Genomic DNA, 14,801 nt, shown 5'->3' on the forward strand with positions numbered 1-14,801 from the left:
CATGAAGGTGTGAAAGGCAAACACAAATCCGTCTCTTGTGTCCTAGGGATGCAGCTCTTCACAAATATATATTTCATGTTTTTCTCTGTACCGGTAGGTGTTGGGATACAGATATTAAGATGAGAACTTTTCTCTCAAGGGACTCTTCATTATTTTAAGTGGCATCAAGATGAAAACCTGCCAAATTTGACTGAGTTTCTAGGTAGAACAGAAAAGTCTAGCTTTTTTGTGTGTTGTTAGAGAATAGAAATGGTGGTACCCAGGCAAAATGTGCTCATGACTGACCACCAGATCCAGCATACCAGGGATCAAACCTGTGTCCTCTACAGTAGAGGCTTAGAGTCTTAATCACCAGACTGACAGAGAAATTCCTTTAACTCTTGTTCAGTTCAGTTCAGTTCACTCGCTCATTCATGTCTGACTCTTTGCGACCCTATGAATTGCAGCACACCAGGCCTCCCTGTCCATCACCAACTCCTGGAGGTTACCCAAACTCATGTCCGTCGAGTCGGTGATGACATCAGCCATCTCATCCTCTGTCATCCCCTTCTCCTCCTGCCCCCAATCCCTCCCAGCATAAGGGTCTTTTCCAATGACTCAACTCTTCACCTGAGGTAGCCAAAGCATTTTAGTTTCAGGTTCAACATCAGTGCTGCCAATGAACACCCAGGACTGATCTCCTTTAGGATGGACTGATTGGATCTTCTTGCAGTCCAAGGGACTCTCAAGAGTCTTCTCCAACACCACAGTTCAAAAGCATCAATTCTTCGGCACTCAGCTTTCTTTACAGTCCAACTCTCACATCCATACATGACCACTGGAAAAACCACAGCCTTGACTAGATGGACCTTTGTTGGCAAAGTAATGTCTCTGCTTTTCAATATGCTATCTAGGTTGGTCATGACTTTCCTTTCAAGGAGTAAGCATCTTTTAATTTCATGGCTGCAATCACTATCTACAGTGATTTTGGAGCCTAAAAAAATACAGTCTGACACTGTTTCCACTGTTTCCCCATCTATGGCCCATGAAGTGATGGAACCAGATGCCATGATCTTCGTTTTCTGAGTGTTGAGCTTTAAGCCAACTTCTTCACTCTCCTCTTTCACTTTCATCAAGAGGCTTTTTAGTTCCTCTTCACTTTCTGCCATAAGGGTGATGTCATCTGCATATCTGAGGTTATTGACACTTCTCCCAGCAATAGTGATTCTAGCTTGTGCTTTTTCCAGCCCTGCTTTTCTCATGATGTACTCTGCATAGAAGTTAAATAAAGCAGGGTGACAATATACAGCCTTGATATATTCCTTTTCCTATTTGAAACCAGTCTGTTGTTCCATGTCCAGTTCTAACTGTTGCTTCCTGGCTTGCATATAGGTTTCTCAAGAGGCAGGTCAGGTGGTCTGGTATTCCCATCTCTTGAAGAATTTTCCACAGTTTCTTGTGATCCACACAGTCAAAGGCTTTGGCATAGTCAAGAAAGCAGAAATAGATGTTTTTCTGGAACTCTCTTGCTTTTTCCATGATCCAGCAGATGTTGGCAATCTGATCTCTGGTTCCTCTGCCTTTTCTAAAACCAGTTTGAACATCAGGAAGTTCACAGTTCACGTATTGCTGAAGCCTGGCTTGGAGAATTTTGAGCATTACTTTACTAGCGTGTGAGATGAGTGCAATTGTGCGGTCGTTTTGAGCATTCTTTGGCATTGCCTTTCTTTGGGATTGGAATGAAAACTGACCTTTTCCAGTCCTGCGGCCACTGCTGAGTTTTCCAAATTTGTTGGCATATTGAGTGCAGCACTTTCACAGCATCATCTTTCAGGATTTGAAATAATTCTTGTTATGACATGTTAAACAACAGATGGTGTGGGAAGAGGTTACAGAGTCCCCACAACCTCCCCATTTTTTTCCCAAACCTTCAGCTTACCTCCATGTTTACCCCCTGATCAGAGTCACAGTCCTGGTGTGATTCCAGCTTTTCAATTTGGCCCTCCAGGGATATAACCTCACTTAATAAGCTGCAAACAGACCAAGAGAGGGACTTAGTTCTGTGGCTTAAGAAAAATCCCCAATGGATTATCTTTTTTGATCTTGAAAGATCGTTTCTGACCTTTCAAAAATGAAATCCTATTTCTATATAAGGGGGACTCTTGGGTGGTAATTATGTTGGAATGGGAAGTCATAAATGAAGTTCAAGAAAGTAAAAAACATACTAAGTTATCTAGATAATTGTAAAGAAGTATAGTCCTAACTGGATATAGAAGCAGAAATGTAAAATGCACTTATAACTGGTAAGGTATGAATGAGCTCTGTCATTAATATTAATACCAATATCCATTTCTTGGTTTTAATGATACCATTGGTATCATTGGTAAAGCACCAACTCATTGGTTTTGAGTTGGACAAGATGCTACGATTCTGAAGGTTGAAGGAAGGGTGCATGGGGTTATGCTATATATTTCTTTGAAAATTCCTGTGAATTTGCAATTATTTCAAAAAATATATAAGAAAATATTATTAATAATGTTATGCCAATAAATTAGATAATTTAGAGGAAAAGGGCAAGTTCCTTAAAAGATACATTCTACTACTGAAATATACTCAAGAGCTAGGTAGCCTGTGCAGCCTTTTGATCCTATACTATATCATTAAAAAAAATTAAATTTGTAGTTAAAATCTTGCCATGGTGAAATCTCCAGGCAATATGGCTTCACTGGTGAATTCAACTAAACAGTTAAGAAAGAAATTATGCCAGTTTTACACAAACTCATCCAGAAAATAGATAACTGTACAAAAGCATCCCAATTTTTTCTATGATACTAAATATAAGTTTTTTTTTTATACCAAACATAATTCTGATACTAACACTAAACATTACAAAAAAGCAAAACACAGGTCAATATCTCTCATTAACATACACATTAAAGATCCATTTTAGTAAGCTGAATTCAATAACAAATAAAAAGGATAATATGACCAGGTATTTATTCTGGGAATTTAAGGCTGGTTCAGCATTCAAAAACCAATCATTATAATTCACCATATCAAGAGATTTATAAACAAACAAAAAACATGATTAATCCCAGTTGCAGCAAAAGCTATTGAAAAAATTCAGTATCATTCCTGATTTTAAAAACAACTCAGTAAACTATAAACAGAAGAAATCGTCTCAATCTGAGAAAGAGCAATTTAAAAACAAACAAACAAACAAAAGCCCAGATAATATCACACTTAATGCTCTTGCTCTTCCTGTAAGACTGAGAACTAAGTAAGTACATCTGCTATCTGCTGTCACTCCTATTCAACATCACACTAGAAGTTCTAGCCAATATAATAAGGCAACAAAAGAAAGTGAAAGGAATACAGATTGGAAAGGAAGATAGAAAGCTGTCTATTTGCTGATGACATAATTATCTATGTGAAAATTTCAAATAATCTGTAAAGACTATTAAAAATAATAAATGAGCTTAGCAAGGTCACAATGGAAAGTTAAATACAAAATATTAGCTGTATTTCTATGTACTAGCTAGTAACAATAATTTTGGGGGGCTCCAAAATCACTGCACATGGTGATCCCAGCCATGAAATTAAAAGGCGCTTACTCCTTGGAGGGAAAGTTATGACCAATCTAGATAACATATAAAAACCAGAGACATTACTTTGCCAACAAAGGTCCGTCTAGTCAAGGCTATGGTTTTTCCTGTGGTCATGTATGGATGTGAGAGTTGGACTGTGAAGAAAGCTGAGCACCGAAGAATTGATTCTTTGAACTGTGGTGTTGGAGACGACTCTTGAGAGTCCCTCGGACTGCAAGGAGATCCAACCAGTCCATCCTAAAGGAGATCAGTCCTGGGTGTTCATTGAAAGGACTTATGCTGAAGCTGATACTCCAGTACTTTGGCCACCTCATGTGAAGTGTTGACTCATTGGAAAAGACCCTGATGCTGGGAGGGATTAGGGGCAGGAGGAGAAGGGGATAACAGAGGATGAGATGGCTGATGTCATTCATCACTGACTTGATGGACATGAGTTTGGGTAACATCCGGGAGTTGGTGATGGATAGGGAGGCCTGGCATGCTGCGATTCATGGTCACAAAGAGTTGGACACAACTGAGCGACTGAATTGAACTGAACTAAACTGAACAATAAGAAACTGAAAAATTTAAAGTACCATTTATAAGAGAATCAAAACATGAAATAGATATAAACCTAAAAAAATGTGAAATATCTGTACACTGAACACTCCACATCACTGACGAAAGAAATCAAAGACCTAAATAGAGAGAAATACTCTATTCATGAATCAGAAGAGTTGATATTAATTATTCTCAAATATTAATTATTCTCAAATATTAATTATTCTCAAATATATCTATGAATTAATGGTAGTTTCAATCAAAATCACAGCAAGATTGACAGGTTGATTGTAAAATCTACATGGAAAAGCAGACAAGAAAAAATAGAATAGCTAAAACAATTTTGAAAAATTAAAACAAAAATTAATGACCTACTATAACAGGGAACTCTGCTCAATATTCTGTAATAACCTAAATGGGGAAAGAATTTGAAAAAGAATAGATATATGTATGTGTGCCTGCATGCCAAGTCGTTTCAGTCCTGTCCGACTTTTTGCGACCTTATTGGCTGTAGCTGGCCAGGTTCCTCTGTCCATGGGATTCTCCAGGCAAGAGTACTGGAGTGGGTTGCCATTTCCTCCTCCAGGGAATCCTCCTGACCCAAGGATCGAATCCATACCTTCTGCATTGCAGATGGATTTCTTTACCACTGAGCCACTGAGGTAGCCCCCTAGATATATGTATGCTGCTGCCGCCAAGTTGTTTCAGTCGTGTCTGACTCTGTGTGACCCCATAGACGGCAGCCCTCCAGGCTTCCCCATCCCTGGGATTCTCCAGGCAAGAACACTGGAGTGGGTTACCATTTCCTTCTCCAATGCATGAAAGTGAAAAGCAAAAGTGAAGTCGCTCAGTCCTGTCCGACTCTTAGCGATCCCACAGACTGCAGCCCACCAGGCTCCTCCGTCCTTGGGATTTTCCAGGCAAGAGTACTGGAGTGGGGTGTATATGTATAACTAAATCACTTTGCTACACACCTGAATCTGACACACAGTAATACTCTTAACTAATAATAGTTAGCTAATAATTAGTTATTAACTAATAACAAATAGTTCAGTTCAGTCGCTCAGTCGTGTCTGACTCTTTGCGATCCCATGAACTGCAGCACGCCAGGCCTCCCTGTCCATCACCAACTCCCGGAGTTCACTCAGACTCACGTCCATCGAGTCCGTGATGCCATCCAGCCATCTCATCCTCTGTCGTCCCCTTCTCCTCCTGCCCCCAATCCCTCCCAGCATCAGAGTCTTTTCCCATGAGTCAACTCTTGGCATTACTCCATTTCCTTAGAAGAAATGGAATAGCCCTCATAGTCAACAAAAGAGTCCAAAATGCAGTTGCTGCTGCTGCTGCTAAGTCGCTTCAGTCGTGTCCGACTCTGTGCGGACATAGATGGCAGCCCACCAGGCTCCCCCGTCCCTGGGATTCTCCAAGCAAGAACACTGGAGTGGGTTGCCATTTCCTTCTCCACCAAAATGCAGTACTTGGGTGCAATCTCAAAAACGACAGAATGATCTCTGTTTGTTTCCAAGGCAAACCATTCAATATCACAATAATCCAAGCCTATGCCCCAACCACTAATGCTGAAGAAGTTGAAGTTGAACAGTTCTATGAAGACCTACAAGACCTACAACTAATGCTCAAAAAAGATGTCCTGTTCATCATAGGGAACTGGAATGCAGATCTAGGAGGTCAAGAAATATTTGGAGTAACAGGCAAGTTTGGTCTTGGAATCCAAAATGAAGCAAGGCAAAGGCTAACAGAGTTTTGCCAAGAAAATGCACGGTCATAGCAACAACACAAGAGAAGACTCTACACACGGACATCACCAGATGGTCAATATCAAAATCAGATTGATTATATTCTTTGCAGCCAAAGATGGAGAAGCTCTATACAGTCAACAAACAAAATCTGTGGATCAGATCTTGAACTCCTTATTGTGAAATTTAGACTTAAATTAAAGAAAGTAAGGGAAACCACTAGACCATTCAGTTCAGTTCAGTTCAGTCGCTCAGTCGTGTCTGACTCTTTGCGACCCCATGAATTGCAACACGCCAGGCCTCCCTGTCCATCACCAACTCCCGGAGTTCACTCAGACTCACGTCCATCGAGTCCGTGATGCCATCCAGCCATCTCATCCTCTGTCGTCCCCTTCTCCTCCTGCCCCCAATCCCTCCCAGCATCAGAGTCTTTTCCCATGAGTCAACTCTTGGCATTACTCCATTTCCTTAGAAGAAATGGAATAGCCCTCATAGTCAACAAAAGAGTCCAAAATGCAGTTGCTGCTGCTGCTGCTAAGTCACTTCAGTCGTGTCCGACTCTGTGCGGACATAGATGGCAGCCCACCAGGCTCCCCCGTCCCTGGGATTCTCCAAGCAAGAACACTGGAGTGGGTTGCCATTTCCTTCTCCACCAAAATGCAGTACTTGGGTGCAATCTCAAAAACGACAGAATGATCTCTGTTTGTTTCCAAGGCAAACCATTCAATATCACAATAATCCAAGCCTATGCCCCAACCACTAATGCCGAAGAAGTTGAAGTTGAACAGTTCTATGAAGACCTACAAGACCTACAACTAACGCTCAAAAAAGATGTCCTGTTCATCATAGGGAACTGGAATGCAGATCTAGGAGGTCAAGAAATATTTGGAGTAACAGGCAAGTTTGGTCTTGGAATCCAAAATGAAGCAAGGCAAAGGCTAACAGAGTTTTGCCAAGAAAATGCACGGTCATAGCAACAACACAAGAGAAGACTCTACACACGGACATCACCAGATGGTCAATATCAAAATCAGATTGATTATATTCTTTGCAGCCAAAGATGGAGAAGCTCTATACAGTCAACAAACAAAATCTGTGGATCAGATCTTGAACTCCTTATTGTGAAATTTAGACTTAAATTAAAGAAAGTAAGGGAAACCACTAGACCATTCAGTTCAGTTCAGTTCAGTCGCTCAGTCGTGTCTGACTCTTTGCGACCCCATGAATTGCAACACGCCAGGCCTCCCTGTCCATCACCAACTCCCGGAGTTCACTCAGACTCACGTCCATCGAGTCCGTGATGCCATCCAGCCATCTCACCCTCTGTCGTCCCCTTCTCCTCCTGCCCCCAATCCCTCCCAGCATCAGGGTCATTTCCAATGAGTCAACTCTTCGCATGAGCTGGCCAAAGTATTGGAGTTTCAGCTTTAGCACTAGTCCTTCCAAAGAACACCCAGGACTGATCTCTTTTAGAATGGATTGGTTGGATCTCCTTGCAGTCCGAGGGACTCTCAAGAGTCTTCTCCAACACCACAGTTCAAAAGCATCAATTCTTCAGCACTCAGCTTTCTTTACACTCCAACTTTCACATCCATACATGACTACTGGAAAAACCATAACCTTGACTAGATGGACCTTTGTTGGCAAAGTAATGTCTCTGCTTTTCAATATACTATCTAGATTGGTCATAACTTTCCTTCCAAGGAGTAAGCGCCTTTTAATTTCATGGCTGCAATCACCATCCGCAGTGATTTTGGAGCCCCCCAAAATAAAGTCTGACACTGTTTCCACTGTTTCCCCATTCAGGCATTATGTAAATCAAATTCTTGATGATTATACAATGGAAATGACAAATAGATTCAAGGGATTAGATCTGATAGAATGCCTGAAGAACTATGGATACAGGTTTGTGACATTGTACAGGAGGCAGTGATCAAGACCATACCCAAGAAAAGGAAATGCAAAAAGGAAAAATTGTTGTCTGATGAGGCCTTCCAAATAGCGGAGAAAAGAAGAGATACAAAAGGCAAAGGAGAAAAGGAAAGATAATGCTCATCTGAATGCATAGTTCCAAATAAAGGCAAAGAGAGATAAGAAAGGCTTCCTTAGTGTTAAAGGCAAAAGATAGAGGAAAACAATAGAATGGGAAAGACTAGATATCTCTTCAAGAAAACTAGAGATACCAAGGGAACATTTCATGCAAAGATGGGTACAATAAATGGTATAGAACTAACAGAAACAGAAGATATTAAGAAGCGGCAAGAATACACAGAACAATACAAAAAAGATCTTCTTTACCCAGATAACCACAATGGTATGATCACTCACCTAGAGCCAGACATCCTGAAATGTGAAGTCAAGCGGGCCTTAGGAAGCATCACTACGAACAAATCTAGTGGAGGTGATAGAATTCCAGTTGAGCTAGTTCAAATCCTAAAAGATGATGCTATGAACATGCTGCACTCAATATGCCAGCAGATTTGGAAAACTCAGCAGTGGCCACAGGACTGGAAAATGTCAGTTTTCATTCCAATCGCAAAGAAAGGCAATGTCAAAGAATGTTCAAACTACAGCACAATTGCACTCATCTCAGACGCTAGCAAAGTTGTACTCAGAAGTTGCCAAGCCAGACTTCAACAGTACGTGAACTGTAACCTTCCAGATGTTCAAGCTGGTTTTAGAAAAGGCAGAGGAACCAGAGATCAAATTGCCAACATCTGTTGGATCATCAAAAAAGCAAGAGAGTTCCAGAAAAACATGTACTTCTGCTTTATTGATTATGCTAAAGCCTTTGACTGTGTGGATCACAATAAACTGTGGAAAATTCTTCAGGAGATGGGAATACCAGACCACCTTAGCTGCCTCTTGAGAAATCTGTATACAGGTCAAGAAGCAACAGTTAGAACAAGACCCAGAGCAATGAACTGGTTCCAAATCTGAAAAGGAGTACGTCAAGGCTGTATATTGCCACCTTGCTTATTTAACTTAAATGCAGAGTACATCATGCAAAATGCCAGGCTGGATGAAACACAAACCAGAATGAAGATTGCCAGGAGAAATATCAATAACCTCAGATATGCAGTTGATACCACCCTTATGGCAGAAAGTGAAGAGGAACTAAAGAGCTTCTTGATGAAAGGAGAGTGAAAAAACTGGCTTAAAGTCAACATTCAGAAAACGATGATCATGGCATCTGGTCCCATCATTTCCTGGCAAACACATGAGGAAACAATGGAAACAATGTCAGACTTTATTTTGGGGGGCTCAAAATCACTGCAGGTGGTGACTGTAGGCATGACATTAAAAGATGCTTGCTCCTTGGAAGAAAATGAATGACCAACATAGACAACAGATTAAAAAGCAGAGACATTGCTTTGCTGACAAAGGTCTATCTAGTCAAAGCTATGGTTTTTACTGTAGTCATGTATGGATGTGAGACTTGGACTCTAAAGAAAGATGAGCCCTGAAGAATTGATGCTTTTGAACTGTGGTGTCAGAAAGACTCTTGAGAGTCCCTTGGACTGCAAGGAGATCCAACCAGTCAGTCCTAAAGGAAATCAGTCCTAAATAGTCATTGGTAGGACTGATGCTGAAGCTGAATGTCCAATACTTTGGCCACCTGATGCAAAGAACTGACTCCTGGTAAAGACCCTGATGCTGGGAAAGATTGCAGGCAGGAGGAGAAGGGGAAGACAGAGGATAAGATTGTTGGATGGCCTCAGTGACTCAATGGACATGAGTTTGAGCAAGCTGTGGGAGTTGGTGATGGACAGGGAAGCCTGGCATGCTGCAGTCCCTGTGGTCATAAAGAGTCGGACATGACTGAGTGACTGAACTGAATTGAACTGAAACTAACACAATGTTGTTAATCAACTCTACTCCAACATAAAATAAAATTTTAATTCAAAGAAGAAAAAGAATAAAATCAGATAATAAAAATTAGTATTTGACTTAGAAAAAAATTAGAACAAAACTGAGTAACACTCACTACCTAGAGACTTAATATAAAGCTACAGTAACCATGGTAGTGTGGTATTGTTGTTGCTGTTATAGTTGCTAAATCATGTCCAACTCTTTTGAGATCACATAAACTGTAGCCCACTAAAGGACAGGCTCCTCTGTCCCTGGGATTACCCAGGCCAGTTTCTGGAGTGGGTTGCCAGGTCCATCTAAAGGGGATCTCCCTACCCGGAGATTGAAACCACATCTCCTGCATTGGCAGGCAGATTCTTCACTACTGAGCCACCAGGGTAGACCCAAGTGAATGTTTAAAGTGTCTTTATTAATGATTGCTAAAAAAATTAAATATGTCTCAGTTAGTGAAAGAATAAATTGTAGCATATTTATATAAGGGAATACTGTTCAGCAACAAAAAGGAACAAATTATTGATGTGTACAACATGGATGAATCTCAAATTACATTCTTTATACTAAGGAAAGATGGTTGACTCAAAAGGGTGCATGCTATGTAATTCCACTGCAGCGACATTCTAGAATAGGCAGAACTGTATGGACAGAGAATAGATGAGTGGCCACTAGCAGCCTGGGGAGAGGTGTTAACTATAAAAGAGTATGAGGGATGTGGGGAGTGATGAAAGTGTTCTTTATCTTCACTGTGGTGGCTAGACAATAGTATGCATTTTTCAAACCTTGCAGACCTGTACAATAAAAGATATAATTTTACAGTATGTAAATTATAACTTAGTTTTAAAAATGGGAAAAAAGTTTTTGGCCATACCACACAGTTTGTGAGATCTTCGTTTTCCAACTAGGGATTGAACCCATGCCCTCTGCAGTGAAAGCGTGGGGTCCTAACCACTGGACCAGCAGGGAATTCCCATGGAAAGAAACTTTAATGTGCCAAGTTTGAATTAATAAAACATAGAATCTTTTAAAATCCAAATATTATTCATGCTCTGGAAGAAAAAGGGGGGTGCCTTGAGTAGGGTAGTCAGAAAACTGATACAGAGATGTTTAGCTAAAGGGAAATGGCAACCCACTCCAGTACTCTTGCCTGGAGAATCCCATGGACAGAGAAGCCTGGTAGGCTACAGTCCATGGGGTTGCAAAGAGTCAGATACGACTGAGCAACTTCACAATGGTGATGTTTAACTGAATATAAAGAAGATGTTTACCTGAAAGGCAAAGAAACATGTAGAAGAGTAGCCCTGCAGTAGGAAAGAGTTTGGAATGTGGTAGGAAGATTCAGAAGGCCAGAGGGATTTATTTTTTAAAATGGCTTCCATTTATTAATTGCTATTACATATCAGGCACTGTATTAAATGCTTTACATATGGCATTTTGTTTAATACCCACAATAAACCAATGAGGTGGCTATCATTACTTCTTTATAGATGAGAAAAGTCAAGGCTTAAACAACCAGTTTATTAACCTGTCCAAGAAAGGTCAATATCAAGATTCAAACCTGGGTTCCTCTGACTCCAAAGCCCAGTCTCTATGCCAGTGACTGCATAAATAACAACTTAATCATTTCTGTTTCATCTTGAAACTTTTAACCTGAATTCAGATATGCATTTTCAAGTACACTTTAACAGTTTTTTCATGTCATACTGGTTGGATTCCTTTGAACAATACTGGATAAAACTCAAAGATCACTGAAAACCTCATTATGTCCTTTTGATAACTGTTAATGTGGCTTCAAGGAGAGAATCTCTGAGGGCAGTCTTTTCCTTGAGAGAAGAGAGAGCAAAGATGCAGATAACTTTGATGTAGCTTCAAGATTCTGTGACATGACTTTTAATTCTAAGGCTTTATGCTTCCCGGGTCTTCCCAGATGGCACTAGTGGTAAAGAATGCACCTGTCAATGCAGGAGACATAGAGACGCAGGTTCAGTCCCTGGGTTGGGAAGATGCCCTGGAGAAGGAAATGGCAACCCACTCCAGGATTCTTGTCTGGAGAATCCCATGGGCAGAGGAGCCTGGTGGGCTGCAGCCCATAGGGTCGCAAAGAGTTGGACACGACTGAAGTGACTTAGCATATATACTTCGTATCCTAAAGATTTTACCCACCTTAAACCTGTAGTTTCATACATTTCTGAAGCTATGAAACTTTTCATTTTTTTCTGACCCACCCCGACACCCTACAATTACCTCTTCACTGTGTTTTCTGTTAGGCTTATTTTTTGTAAAATATTTTCAATTTTCTCCATCCAGCCTATGTGATCAGCTCCAAGTTCTTTCACTTGTAGACCCATCCGTGTATTCCAGTGGTTAAGCTGAAAGAACATGCTCTCCTGACTCCTACAGAGATATGATTGCGATCAGTTTTAAGGTAGAAAGTGTGAAACATCTCACAAAGCCTGAAACCCTCTTTCTATGGGTGACAAATAAGTCTGCTTATTCATTTTCTGTCACCAAAATAGGCCAGGTAGGCACTTAGGCTTTAAGAAAGGAGTTTGGACATTTATTTAATACCCATTTTAACAGACTTTTCTAAGGATGGAGAAAATAAAGTATGTTTTATATTAAGTAAACAATGTAAATATATTTTTAATTTTCCTGCGTGGAATGAATGTTAAGTGTTGATTTCAGGAAGGTGGTTCCATCTTGGTGAAGGAGAAGTTATGTTAGGTATTGATTTCAGGATAGTGGTTACATCTGGGTCAAGGAGAAGTTATATTAATACATAGGGAAAAGGTCCATAACGATTCAATCGTACATTTTTAATAATAATCACAATATTTTTCATCTCTAGAAAATTACCTAAGAGTGATGAGATGTGTAATAAGTCCAGGGTCCAGAGAAAAGCATGGAAAGAGAACCCCATGGTCTCCCTATGTCCCTCTTCATCATTCTTGCTGGAATAGGTAGGTAGTTACTTGCGCATGCGATTGCTTTGTGGTTCAAGACATATACTGATTTAAAATCTTCTAAGCTTTCCATAAGCTCTCTGCTAAGTTTCATTCTCCCCTCCACAAAACACTACTCAGTGTTCCTTCTTGCATTTGCCAAGGCTTACTGTTCAAGGATGTTCTCCTCTGAAAACTGCAAAGATGTGGATGCTTGGGGATCTTCATGTTGAATGTGATCTCTTTCTTGCTCATCTTGTTCACTCTGCAGGTCCTGGCCATGCCCAGCCTTCAGCTCCAACTTATCCTGATAAAGACCATGAAGGGAGCAAACCAGACCAGAAGGGTTATCACAAGTGGTGGTGGCCCCGCTATGGTACCCCTGTCCTCATTACCCTTTCCGAGGCTGGAGTCCTCTGATGCATTTGTGAGGTAGCCTGACATCCCCTCTGCTCTGTGACAGAGGAAGGCTGGGGCAGGAATGTGGAGGGTAGGAAGAACAGATCAGCCTCTTATTGATATACCTGTACAGATCATTGCCCAAGTCAATAGGAACAGCATTCACCTACCTCTACAAATTGCTTTTCAGCACATCATCCTTTAAATGACAGCCCTGACATGGACAAATGTGGGTACTGAAATTCCCTAGGCCATTCATTCATATTTAGTGATTTGGCAAAGGTCACATGATGCAGTGAGTTAAGTGATGAACCCCGAAAGATATGTCCATGTCCTAATACTAGGTCCCCTGAGAATGTGACCTTGTTTGGAAAAAAGGGTCTTTGCAGATGTAATGAAGTTAATAATGATCTTGAGATGAGATTAGCTTGGATTACCCGGGGTGGATCCTAAATCCTATGATGAGTGTCCTAATGAGGAACAGAGGAGGAGAAGACATAGAGAAACTCATGTGGAGATGGAGGCAGATTGTACTTTATGCAGCCACACACTGAAGAATGCCCAGAGTCACCAAAACCTGGAAGAGGAATGGAAAAATTCTCCCCAAAAGCCTTCAGAGGAAGTGTTGTCTCGCTGACCCCTTGATTTTGGATTGTTGGCCTCCAGAACTATGACAGAATACATTTTTTTGTGTGTGTGACTTTAAACCGCCAAGTCTAATTTGTTATAGCTACCACAAGAAACCAACTCATATGGCTGATAAGTATATGGACTAGAGCTTGAACTAGGTTTTCTGATTCCCAACCCATGGCTCTTTTACCTGTATCTAGGATTTGGGTTCAGATTAAGGAATACGTATTTCCTACCTCTGGTGCTTTCACAACCCAGTGGCGCCTCACCAGAGAGGAAGGATTATTACCACATTTACAGATGGAGAAACCAAGGCTAGATTTTACAAGTATGATGTGACTCCACTGTCTCTTAGCTACCTCTCTGTAAACAAAAGGCATCCACAGTTTCAATTTATTTCCATTAAATCTTTGGCCAGGATATTCAAAAGCAGCAGAAACACTGATGTAGAGGAAGACAACCACATTGGGAAGCAGAGAACCAGAGGTCTAAGTCTTGTTCTACTGCTGCGAGTGTTGAACAAGCCACTTAACCACCATAAAGCTCAGCTTCCTAGCCTAGCAAGAAAATTGGACCACACCATCTCTAGAGTTCTATGTCCAATAATCTCTGAGACATTTCATATCTTCATCAGTCATTTTACTGCAGTGGTTAATATATCACAAACTAGTCAAAAGGCAAGAAATAGAAATAAAAAGAGTTTGTTTTTTTTTTTTTTAATCTACAGGACTAGGACTTCCCTGATGGTCCTGTGGTTAGGACTTTCCCTTCTAATGCAGAGAGTATGAGTTCAATCCCTGGTCAGGGAGTTAGGATCCCACAGGCCTCATGGCCAAAAAAACCCAAAGCATAAAACAGGGGCAATATTGTAACAAATTCAATAAGGACTTTAAAAATAAAGAAATAAAATCTATAGGACTAAATAAAACCTACGGGACTAAACACATAAAGAAATCTGTGTGTTTTTAAAATAACAGACTAAATGTTGCATAAAATGCACAGTCTAAGGGCTTCCCTCATTGTTCAGTTGGTAAAGAATCTGCTTGCAATGCAGGAAACCCAGGTTTGATTCCTGGGTTGTG

At 40.7% G+C, this 14,801-nt stretch overlaps 1 protein-coding gene across 1 annotated transcript in view; it reads right to left on the bottom strand.

Annotated features, from left to right (window-relative positions):
• The window catches only part of SMCO2 (single-pass membrane protein with coiled-coil domains 2), a 43,211-nt gene that overhangs the window by 11,450 nt on the left and 16,960 nt on the right, over positions 1 to 14,801 (bottom strand). Inside the window, exons 3-5 of the mRNA XM_069581988.1 lie at positions 12,861 to 12,991; positions 11,993 to 12,142; positions 1,915 to 2,009 (exon numbers count right to left, since the gene is read on the bottom strand). Coding sequence (XP_069438089.1) covers positions 1,915 to 2,009; positions 11,993 to 12,142; positions 12,861 to 12,991 — 376 coding nt within the window. The remainder of the gene's footprint in view (positions 1 to 1,914; positions 2,010 to 11,992; positions 12,143 to 12,860; positions 12,992 to 14,801) is intronic.

The sequence above is a fragment of the Ovis canadensis genome, chromosome 3 (assembly GCF_042477335.2).
Source record: "Ovis canadensis isolate MfBH-ARS-UI-01 breed Bighorn chromosome 3, ARS-UI_OviCan_v2, whole genome shotgun sequence".
Taxonomy (NCBI): Eukaryota; Metazoa; Chordata; class Mammalia; order Artiodactyla; family Bovidae; genus Ovis; species Ovis canadensis.